Below are 12,462 nucleotides of genomic sequence, written 5' to 3' on the forward strand. Positions count from 1 at the left end.
CCTCTCACTGCTCTGACCAATGGAATGTGGCAGAAGTAAGGCTGTGCCAATTCCAGGCCTAGGCTTTAAGAGGGCTAGCAGTTTCTGCTTCCTGCTTCTTAGAGCCCCCAGGTGCCACATAATAAGTATGAGATACTCTGATGAAATGAAAGGCCACATGAAGAGGACCGAGGCACCAGACCTGTGTGAGAAGAAGCCATTTTGAACATCTAGCCAGACCAGAGAGATCCCAACTCCAGTGCCCCCACAGAACTTCACAAGGTGGCTTGTTTTTTTTAAAGCCACTAATTTTAGGATGAACTATAATGTAGCGATAGATAACTAAAGCACTTGCCTAGGGTTACTCCATCAGGAAACTCATCTTGAAGATCAAAAAGTTCCCCAAATGCATTAAGGAACTCCAAAACCATCAGAGCATCACCAAAGATTTCAGGAGGTAGTCTAGTTTTCACTGGTGTTGGTTCTGGAAGTTCCTGAAAGATTAAACAATCTATATAACTATTTGAACCAAGAGCAGGAAAACTTAAAAGGCAGAGATGACATACTTTTTACCTAACTATTAAGAAGTATTATTTGTAAGCTGCTGGTTCTCAACCCTTGCTGTTTATCACAATCACCTTTGAAACTTCTAAAATTACAGATGTCCTGAACTTGTTCCAACTTTACTAAATCACAGTTCCTGACAAGGGACTGGGAGAAAGGAACATTTTCTTCCTTATACTAAGAACATAACTTTAGGCTGAGTGTATTTCTGACTATATTTCCTAGTAAGAGTCTCTTAACCCACATTCTGAAGTCAAATCAGCTGTGAAATACTACCTTCAATGTAGTATCTCCTTATGATTTGGAACATAATTAATCTACCATCTACTAATTTTGATTTACTGAAATTATTCTTTATAAGCCAAGTTGAATGAGTTTGATTTGGACACTTTGGCCATTTCTGGAAATAGGCAGAATCCTTACCTAGCAATCAAGCTAAATGCATGCCTGGCTACAGTGGTTTTTGGATTATTGAGGATCACACAAACTGACCTATTATTTCTACAGAATAAGAATCATTATCAAAGCTGATTATAAAACACTAACAATGCTACCTTGGAATTCTAAGTGTGAACATTTGCTTAACTAGCTATTTCCTCTCGGTCAAATATAAAGAAAAGAGGCTGCTATTAAATAAGAATGATTTCATCAGCAAAGCCACATAGGACATGTAAAACCTGTGTGTGCTAAACATCACATAACATGTTTATACCTTAAGGTCATCACATTCCATATCTTCTCTAGGTTTACTCCACTGTTTTAAGTATTCCACATACTTTCGCTTTTCTTCACGTAACTTCTCTCTTTCCTAAAAATTTTTAAAAGTTAATAACAATTCATGTAAGAAATTTATATGGCAGCATCGGCATCTCCTGAGAACTTGTTAGAAATGCAAATACTTGGACCTTACCCCATACCTACTGAAGCAGTAACTCTGAGGTTAGGACTTAGCAACTGGTGTTCTAGCAAGCCCTTCTGGTGGTTTTTAATACACGCTAAAGTTTTAGAACCACTGATCAAAATAATACCTATCAAAATAATACTATAAAGACTGAAAATGGGCTGAGTGCAGTGGCTCACACATGTAATCCCAGCACTTTGGGAGTCAGAGTCAGGTGGATTACTTGACATCAGAAGTTTGAGACCAGCCTGGCCAAAATGGCGAAACTCCATCTCTACTAAAAATACAAACACATATACATACACATATACATACATACATACACACACACACACACACACATACACATATATGCATGCTGGGCGTGGTGGCACGCACCTGTTGTTCCAGCTACTCAGGAGGCTGAGGCAGAAGAAGCCTTGAACCCGGGAGGAGAGGGTTGGGGTGAACTGAGATCACACCACTGTACTCCAGCCTGGGCAGCTCTTGAATAAATATTAATTTAATCTGACTTGATCTATAGCTTTCCCTCTACTTCCTATCAATAAGATCCTAGCAAAATAAATTATTAGACTGCCTAAAATGAAACTTCCCCTTATGTTTGTAATACATTTGTCATTTTCAAGATTCATTTGAATCTGATAACAGCCTAGAGACACAAAGAGGGAACAATAATTAAAAGCAACAATATTAGAATAGATGGACTTATTTCTTGTAATTCAGGCTATTTCTCTTACTCACTCGGTCTTTTGAAACCCTTACTTTTTGATTCTGGTGTTTGAAATTGCAAGATAAATATTAACTGCTAAATGTCTCTAATAAAACAGTGTAAATCAAATATTTTACTATTTTTTCCAGTAAGTATACTTAATATGTTATTATTCTCTTCTTTGAAATTTAGGAAGAACAGAGGTTAACAGATGTGCACTTATCAAATTTTCAACATAAAACGCCTAGATAGTTACGGAACTTGCTGTAACTTGAATAGTCCGCTTAAATAAATTATCCACCCCCAACCTCAGAAATAATTCTTATAGGATCAAATAAGGTTAACATTCTAATTCATTGTTGCTAACAGTGTAAATAAGCACATGCTTGGGAAATACTTAGTTATGTGTATGTATAGAAAGTTTTAAAAATATTCTTAATCTTTGATTTATTCTACTTCTACAAATTTATCCTGGGACATAGTCCAAAAAAAAAGACTATTCAGAAATTTGAACACAGCCGTATGATTTAAAGCACTTAGCTATGACTATTTAATGAGTTATGCAGTCATTAAAAATTCCACTTAAGATTATTTAATAACATGAAAGAATGTTTATGATCATGTTAGATAAAAAAAGCATATAAAACTTTAAATGGTGAGTGATCTGTTTTTTTAAGGCAGAGGATAAAGACTAGAAATAAACAAATCAAAGTGTTAATTCTCTCTGGCCAGGTGCGGTGGCTCATGCCTGTAATCCCAGCACTTTGGGAGGTCGAGGCGGGCAGATCACTTGAGGTCAGGAGTTCGAGACCAGCCTGGCCAACATGGTGAAACCCCATCTCTACTAAAAATACAAAAATTAGCCTGGCGTGGTGGTGGGCACTTCTAGTCCCAGCCACTTGGGAGGCTGAGGCAGGAGAATTGCTTGAATCTGGGAGGCAGAGGTTGCAGTGAATCCAGATCAAGCCACTGCACTTCAGCCTGAGCAACAGAGTGACACTCCATCTCAAAAAAAAAAGTGTTAATTCTATCTCTAATGTTACCATCAGATTTCTGGTGATTTTTCTGTCCTCTATGTTTTCTGGAGTAAACTTATATTAGACTTCCTGCACCACCTTCACGGCCTATTTGACAAACATCTGGTTTCCATTCCAAGATGGCCGGTCCAGTCTGCAGCTCCCAGCATGATCAATGCAGAAGACGGTGATTTCTGCATTTCCAACTGAGGTACCTGGTTCATCTCATTGGGACTGGTGCCCATGGAGGGCGAGCCGAAGCAGGGCAAGCCGAAGCAGGGCGGGCCGAAGCAGGGCGGGCATCGCCTCACCCGGGAAGTGCAAGGGGTCAGAGGATTTTCCTTTCCTAGCCAAGGGGAGCCTTGACAGACTGCACCTGGAAAATCGGGACACTCCCGCCCAAATACTGCGCTTTTCCAACAGTCTTAACAAACGGCACACCAGCAGATTATATCCCGCGCCTGGCTCAGCGGCTCCCATGCCCACAAAGCCTTGCTCACTGCTAGTGCAGCAGTCTGAGATCGATCTGCGAGGCAGTAGCCTGGCAGGGGGAGGGGGCGTCCGCCACTGCTGAGGGGCGTGTCCGCCATTGCTGAGGCTTGAGTAGGTAAACAAAGCTGCTGGGAAAGCTCAAACTGGGCGGAGCCCACTGCAGCTCTGAAAGGCCTGCTGTGTCTGTAGACCACACCGCTGGGGGCAGGGTGTAGCTGAACAAAAGACAGCAGAAATTTCTACAGACTTAAACATCCCTGTCTGGCAGCTCCTAGCATGGTTTTTGAACTCTGAGAACAGAGAGACCATCTCCTCAAGTGGGTCCCTGACCCCTGTGCAGCCTAACTGGGAGACACCTCCCAGTAGGGGCCAACTGACACATCATATGGGTAGGTGCCCCTCTGGGACGAAGCTTCCAGAGGAAGGATAAGGCAGCAATATGTGCTGTTCTGCAATATTTGCTGTTCTGCAGGCTCCACTGGTGATACCCAGACAACCTCATCAAAAAACGAGCGAAGGACATGAACAGACACTTCTCAAAAGAAGACATTTATGCAGCCAAAAGACACATGAAAAAATGCTCATCACTGGTCATCAGAGAAATGCAAATCAAAACCATAATGAGATACCATCTCACAGCAGTTAGAATGGCAATCATTAAAAAGTCAGGAAACAACAGATGCTGGAGAAGATGTGGAGAAATAGGAATGCTTTTACACTGTTGGTTGGAGTGTAAACTAGTTCAACCATTGTGGAAGACAGTGTGGCGATTCCTCAAGGATCTAGAACAAGAAATACCATTTGACCCAGCCATCCCATTACTGGGTATATACCCAAAGGATTATAAATCATTCTACTATAAAGTCACATGCACACATAGGTTTATTGTGGCACTTATTCACAATAGCAAAGACTTGGAACCAACTCAAATGTCCATCAATGATAGACTGAATTAACTAAATGTGGTGCATATACACCATGGAATACTATGCAGCCACAAAAAAGGATGAGTTCATGTCCTTTGCAGGGACATGAATGAAGCTGGAAACCATCATTCTCAGCAAACTATCACAAGGACAGAAAACCAAACACCGCATGTTCTCACTCATAGGTGGGACTTGAACAATGAGAACACTTGGACACAGGATGGGGAATATCATACACCAGGGCCTGTTGTGGGGTGGGGGGAGGGGGGAGGGATAGCATTAAGAGAAATACCTAATGTAAATGATGAGTTAATGGGTGCAGCAAATGAACATGGCACATGTATACCTATGTAACAAACCTGCACATTGTGCACAGGTACCCTAGAACTTAAAGTATAATTAAAAAACAAAATTCAAGGGAGACGACAGACAACTAAAATGAGCACAGAGCATGTAATATGATCCTCTAAGGCTACTTGTGAATATCCCAAGAAATCTCTGAAAATGACTGACTTTGGAGGAAACCAGCTATAGAATTCTCTAAGGAATATGTATCACTGAAGACCACAATCAAAGATTTGCTGAAACACTATTATTACACCTTATTTTTCAAGTAGGATAAGAACATTATTCTTTTTTTTTTTTTTTTGAGACGGAGTCTTGTTCTGTTGCCCAGGCTGGCGTGCAATGGCGTGATCTTGGCTCACTGTAACCTCCACCTCCCATGTTCAAGCGATTCTCCTGCCTCAACCTCCTTCGTAGTTGGGATTACAGGCGCATACTACCATGCCCGGCTAAGTTTTGTATTTTTAGTAGAGATGGGGTTTCACCGTCCTGGCCAGGCTGGTCTCGAACTCCTGACCTCATGATCTGCCTGCCTTGGCCTCCCAAAGTGCTGGGATTACAGGCGTGAGCCACTGCACCCGGCCTATTTTATTTTTCAAACTGCGTATTTTACCTCTTAAAGGTTTACATATAAACTTTTACATATATCATCTTCCCTAAATTTGGAAGTCTAAACAATGAAATCATTTAGAACTGCATTCTAAAAGAGGTTTTAAGTGATGCGTAAAGGCATGTTAAATTTTCCAAAGCAAAAGGGAGATAAACCAATCAACTTTCTATGCACACTCATAAATGTGAATGAAAGTAGTAAAAGCATTTAAAAATCAACCATGGATGTAGATATGTAAAGTAGTATTACTATATGTAGAGAGTATAGCTAATATACTCAAATGAATACCTTTTCTCTTTCTACTTTAAGCCTCTCTTTTTCTTCTTTTTTCTTTAATCTCTCTTCTTCAACAATTTTTTTCAATTCTTCCCTCTTTTTCTCTTTATCTTCTTTTTCTTTTTTCTTCGCTTCTAGGGCATCTGCTTTTTCTCTTTTTAATTTAGCCTTTTCAAAAGCTGTGAAGAAAAATCAAACTTAGAACTATATATATAGACAAAATAACACTTGGCAATTTTTTTGATGTAACAACAGAATCCTTGAAATAATTTAAAGTTAAATGAGATTAGTAGAGACTCTTAAAATTCCTACAGGGAGCCAGCAGATTATTAAAACAGGAGAAGCAAATTGGCTAAGTTTATGACAAACTACAGTACTGGGACAAACATATCTGTGCCTTTGAAAGCCCTAATACCCAAAGTGTGATCTGAAGACCAGCAGCAAGGTTATCATCACCTTGTTAAAAAATGCAGAATCTCATTCCCCCACCAGACCTACTAATTTAGAATCTTCATCATTTTGACAAGATCCCCAAGTGATTCATATGTACATTCAAGTTTGGGAAGCAATGTTTTAAAAGGCTGTGTGAATCAAACAAAATAGCCCCAGTTTGTAAGCCCTGGAAACTCAAACTTCTGCTTAATCTAGCACTAAGCAATTTAATAGGGAATATGCAAGACCATGAAATTTTAAGAGATGAAGCAGTCTTATTTATAAAACAAGCAAACAAACAAATAAACAATAGTTATCTGATAGAAAAAATAACTGCACTTCAAAACAATTAACCAGAAACATGCCATTTCGGAAACATCCCCCACTCAGGCACAGAGAAATATTCTTTCTTATTCCTAATTAGCTTTTGGAAACAAATGTTAAAACTCACCCAGTGACTTCATTTCTTCTTGTTTCAAAAGTTTATCTCTTTCTTTAGTAGCTTTGCTCCTATAACTTGCAAGAGTCTGTTTATTAGCAACATTGTCCTCCTAAAAAACAAACCAAAATAGTATGCCTGGTTCTTATAGTAAGAATAAAAAGCAAAAAATTTAAAACTCTCACCAATTACACTTTCTTTATACTAAAACGATTTTTTTATTTTTTTGAGACAAAGTCTCGCTCTATCCCCCAGGCTGGAGTGCAGTGGTGTGATCTCGGCTCACTGCAACCTCTGCCTCCTGGGCTCAAGTGATTCTTCTCCCTCAGCCTCTCGAGTAGCTGGGATTACAGGCATGTGCCACCACACCTGGCTAATTTTTTTTGTATTTTTAGTAGATACAGGGTTTTGCCATGTTGGCCAGGCTGGTCTTGAACTCCTGACCTCAAGTGGGCTACTCACCTCAGCCTCCCAAAGTGCTAGGATTACAGGTGTGAGCCACTGTGCCCAGTCTAAAATGAGTTTTTATTCTAAAGTATAATTGGGCCAGGCACAGTGGCTCATGCCTGTGATCCTAGCATTTTGGGAAGCCACGGCGGGTAGAATACTTGAGGTTGGGCGTTTGAGAGCAGCCTGGCCAACATGGTGAAACCCCATCTCTATTAAAAATGCAAAAATTAGCTGGGCGTGGTGGCATGCACCGGCAGCCCCAGCTACTCAGGAGGCTGAGGCAGAACTGCTTGAACCCAGGAGGTGGAGGTTGCAGTGAGCCAAGATCGTGCCACTGCACTCCACCATGGGTGACAGAGTGAGACTCCATCTCAAAAAAAAAAAAAAAGTGTTACTGAACTGTTAATAACTCTAATCTTAGTAATAAACAGAACATGAGTTAACTCTGTAGCTCTATAAATTATTACAAGAATATCTCAGGAAAAACTGGTAATATATAGAAAGAGCCTTAAAAATGCATTAGAAAAACAAACTTTCAGCTTACTTTATAAACTAGATGGTGTAAATATCAAATATAAAAGATGCAGAAAAAAGACATACCAGAAAAATTCTTGTGGCCAATGTCAAATTTTATTTTTATTTTATTTCTTCTAAGAATGTCTCTAACCTAATTAATTTGTGTAGTTTTTTGTTTTGTTTTGTTTTGTTTTGTTTTGAAGATGGAGTCTTGGCTTTGTTGTCCAGGCTAAAGTGCAATGTGGCATGATCTGGGCTCACATTAACCTCAGCCTCTGTCTGCCTCCCGGGTTTGAGCAATTCTCGTGCCTCAGGCTCCTGTATTTTTAGTAGAGACAGTTTTGCCATGTTGTCCAGGCTAGTCTAGAACTCCAAGACTCAAATGTCCACCCACCTCAGCCTCCCAAAGTACTGGGATTACAGGCAAGAGCCACTGTGCCCGGCTGCATTATTGCTTTTTTAAAGCCCCCTATAGCTTCTTCCTGTCAGAATTTATTGCTCTTTATTTTACACTTCAATCCCATAGTTTATTCCCTGCTTTACATTTCAGTAATTGCTTATGTGCTTGCTTCCACTTTGGTATAGAATCCTTGTGGTATGAAAGTCATATCTAATTCACACCTGAAACTTCTACAAGCCTCATGGCTGAGCAGTTATCAACATATAGTACACACTTACATACTTTTTGGTGAGGTAATGAGTTTCTTCCTCTAGGCTATGGATGTGAGGGGAGACAAACATACTTCTTGATTCTGAATACTGTTTTACTAACAGTGAAAATGTAGTTTTAATCAATTCTGTACTTACTTGACTAATACGTATTCGTTTGGGAGGTCTCCCTCTTCGTCTGTTAGCAGGACTGAAGATAAATGTGGGTGGATCATCAGGGAAGAAATAAGAAAAATCTTGTTCTGCTATTTTATACGTTGAAAGAGAAGATGCCTTAATAAAACAAAGACATAGGGTACAATAATAACACATTAGTAAACAACATACAGATATGCCCTAACATGTCATATGGCCACTATTAATGCTGTTAAAAGATCAGGATAGGCTGGGCACAGTGGCTCATGCCTGTAATCCCAGCACTTTGGGAGGCCGAGGCGGGCGGATCATGAGGTCAAGAGATCGAGACCATCCTGCCCAATATGGTGAAACCCCATCTCTACTAAAAATACAAAAATTAGCTGGGTGTGGTGGCACACGTCTGTAGTCCCAGGTACTCGGGAGGCTGAGGCAGGAGAATCACTTGAATCTGGGAGGTGGAGGTTACAGTGAGCAGAGATCGTGCCACTGCACTCCAGCCTGGTGACAGAGTAAGACTCCATCTCAGGAAAAAAAAAAAAAAAGATAAGGATAAAAACATTAGAATTTTATGCATTATTGTGTAGTAAAATACATTTTAGTTGGTTTAACCAATCCTTTTTCCACTATATAATTAATTAGCCTTACCAGAAAGAAAACTACAATTCAAAGATTACAATAAAATACCTCAAGAATGGTTGTACAGTTTCTTGTATTTCAAAATTACATATATATTATACAATAATTTGTTTTGCTTTGACAAATTTTGTGAGATTTTCTACATAAATGAATAATCAATCTATGTAAATGAATAATCAATCCATATATTTAACATTAAAAATCTACTGTATTAACCTGATAAATTTTTCTTAACCATTTGCCAACTGCTGAACATTTATTTAGATTTTCCTCCCAGGGTAGAGTAATAACTTAACTACTTAATATATCAAATTTCCCATTACATCCCTCTAGTCTTGATAAAAGCAGAAATACTTGCAAATTCCTATAAAGCTTAAACAAAGAATTTAAGTTCAGAAGTCAACCTCATTCTTGCCAGAAATGGTGTGGTTCTAGAATAATTATTAAATCCAAGAGTTTATCTCCTTTTACCTTGTATCTAGAATTTGTTTGCCTTTTAAAGTTTTTTTATTTTAATTTTATTTACGTATTTATTTATTTTGAGACAGAATCTTGCTCTGTCATCCTGGCTGGAGTGTAGTGGCATGATCTCGGCTCACTGCAACTTCTGCCTCCTAGGTTCAAGTGATTCTCCTGCCTCAGTCTCCGGAGTAGCTGAGATTACAGGTGCGTGCCACCACATCTGGCTAATTTTTGTATTTTTAGTAGAGACAGGGTCTCACCATGTTGGCCAGGCTGGTCTCGAACTCCTGACCTCAAGTGATCTGCCCGCCTTGGCCTCCCAAAGTGCTGGGATTATAGGCATAAGCCACTGCGCCCAGTCTTGCTTACCTTTTATCCATGTGCAACCCTAGACTTTTTGTTATTTTTGACCTAATGGCCAAGATCATCATTCTTCCTCTCAAACAAGTGAACAAAAGCAAGTGCCATTTACTGAAATACCTTTCAGGAAATGTGTGAGAAAATAATGACACAAAATACAAAAAGTTAACAAAACAGAAAAGGGTATTTTGTGTATAATTATTTTTGTAGGTAGAGCACAGCTTTAAACACCTGGAATTCCACCAGTTCTGGCCATGATAATAAATCAAGAATCTATCAAAATTTCCCATTAAAGAAGATTTCATTAAAATGATCATATTCCATCCCACATAACCTCTGAATTATGTGGGGTAACAGGATTATCTACAGAATAGAATTATGTAATTGTCTACAGAATTGCACCTTAAATATGAAATAAAGCACATGGGTGGTTTCTTCCCAAATATCACACTCATAAAGGACAAAATACGTTTTAGTACATTAATTGCCAAAGTTCCTTATTCATACACACAATACACAAAACCCACATCTTTGTGTACTTGTAGGTACTCCTAACAGCAGTCTATGCTCACCAAAACTGGTTATCAAACTTTGTGTGCTTGCTCACAAAGTGCTGTGCTGACATAATTTGGCTCTGTGTCCCCACCCAGATCTCATGTGGAATTGTACTCCCCAGTGTTAAAGGGCAGGCCTGGTAGGAGGTGACTGAATCATGGAGCAGGCTTCCCCCTTGCTGTTCATGAGATCTGGTTGTTTGAAAGTATGTAGCACCTCCCACTTCACGCTGTCTCCTGCCAGCCATGTGAAGATGTGCTTGCTTTCCGCCATGATTGTAGGTTTCCTGAGGCCTCCCCAGAAGCAGAAGACTGTACAGCCCACAAAACTGTGAGCTGATTAAACCTCTTTTCTTTATGAATTACCCAGTCTCAGGTATGTCTTTATAGCAGTGTGAGAATGGATTAATACACCAGCATATCCATTAATAATCTTCTATTACACTCTAAGTGAAAAATGTTTATTGTGACCTTAATTCCCATTTATTTATTAAGTTGAGCTTCTTTCCATGTTCACTGACTTTTTCCTTGGTGAAATATTTGCTGATGTCTTTTATCACCATTTTCCAATTGGGTCATCTTTGCTCATTGATGTGTAAGAAATCTTTGCAAATTAGAGGAATTGGCCAACTGGCTGTTTACAATATACATATACAACTATTCACATATATCGATTGCCTACCACGTGTCAGGCACTGTTCTAGCCATTTATTGCAAGTATCTAAATCATTAAAACTTTTTGTAAGCATCATTTAATATGGCTGCCTGATAATGCTATAGACAGAGCATAATTGAATCTTATCAAGGCAGATACATAAATATGCTCACATTTTTAAAAAATTATTTTTCAGATGATGCTATCTTACGTTTTCAAGTTTTTATATTTCATCCACGGTGAATTTTAGTCATATCTATTTGACCATTTTCCTACTGGGGTGCTTATGTTTCTCTAGTTAATTTGCGTTCTTCATGGTATTTACTCAAGGTATTTTTCCCCCAGCGCTTGCCCTTGAAATCTACGCATGACTTTTTTTTTTTTTTTCCCTTAGACAGAGTCTCCTGTTGCCCAGGCTGGAGTGCAGTGGCGCAATCTTGGCTCACTTATTCATGACATTTTAAAACCTATGTTTATGCTCAATCTCATCCTTGGTATTTTTTTTTCTATTTCTCCTAAGTACCTCATCATGTTTAACATTAAAATTTGTTTCATTTCTTTTGAGTTAGATTTAACTTTATTATTCCAATAGTTAACCAAGTGTCCATTTTTATTTATCAATCTTGCCTCTAGAGACCTGAAATGTTAACTTTTCGCATAAACTCATTCTTTTTTTTAAAGTTTCTCTTCTTTTTAAACATTTATATACAGTGAAATGCACAAATCTAACACATGCAGGAGCTGATTTGTGACAAATGCATACATCTCTCTAACCCATGCTACTGCCTTTTTAAACTTTTATTTTAAGTTCAGGGGTGCATTTGCAGGTTTGTTACGTAGTTAACATGTGTCATGGGGGTTCTGTTGTGCAGATTACTTTATCACCCAGGTTTTAAGCACGTGCCCATTAGTTATTTTTTCCCATCCTCTCCCTCCTCCCACCTTCTGATAGGCTGAAATCCCAGGCTCAAGTGATCCTCCCACCTCAGCCTTCGGAGTAGCTGGGACTACAGGCATGAGGCCCCATTCTATTGCTTTTTTCACTTAGTGTGTCTTTATCCCAATAAAAGTTGAATATTTTGCATTTTAAAAAATTACTTTGAGTTTTACCATTTAACTTTTTATTTAGTGTGCAATGTGAAATCTCTAAAACTTGACTTTTTCCTCTCTTAATGGTTATAGACAAAATATAATCTGTCTGCTTAGTATTAGCATGATACTTTTTATTTTTATTTATTATTATTATTATTATATTATTTTGAGACAGGGTCTCACTCTGTTGTCCGGGCTGGAGTGCAGTGATACAATCACAGCTCACAGCAGCCTTGACCTC

General features: G+C 38.8%; 1 protein-coding gene across 7 annotated transcripts in view; it reads right to left on the reverse strand.

Moving 5' to 3' along the window:
• Positions 1-12,462, reverse strand: part of BAZ1A (bromodomain adjacent to zinc finger domain 1A) — a 223,060-nt gene that overhangs the window by 41,627 nt on the left and 168,971 nt on the right. For all 7 annotated transcript variants that reach the window (XR_004666142.4, XM_034937427.4, XM_063596184.1 and 4 more), the window contains 5 exons: positions 8,463-8,597; positions 6,702-6,801; positions 5,831-5,997; positions 1,256-1,351; positions 335-473 (listed from right to left, as the gene is read on the reverse strand). Coding sequence is in view for 6 of the 7 variants with exons in the window: in XM_034937427.4 (XP_034793318.1) it covers positions 335-473; positions 1,256-1,351; positions 5,831-5,997; positions 6,702-6,801; positions 8,463-8,597 (637 nt within the window). In the remaining variant the exon portion in view is untranslated. The remainder of the gene's footprint in view (positions 1-334; positions 474-1,255; positions 1,352-5,830; positions 5,998-6,701; positions 6,802-8,462; positions 8,598-12,462) is intronic.

Source organism: Pan paniscus, chromosome 15, assembly GCF_029289425.2.
Source record: "Pan paniscus chromosome 15, NHGRI_mPanPan1-v2.0_pri, whole genome shotgun sequence".
Classification (NCBI taxonomy): Eukaryota; Metazoa; Chordata; class Mammalia; order Primates; family Hominidae; genus Pan; species Pan paniscus.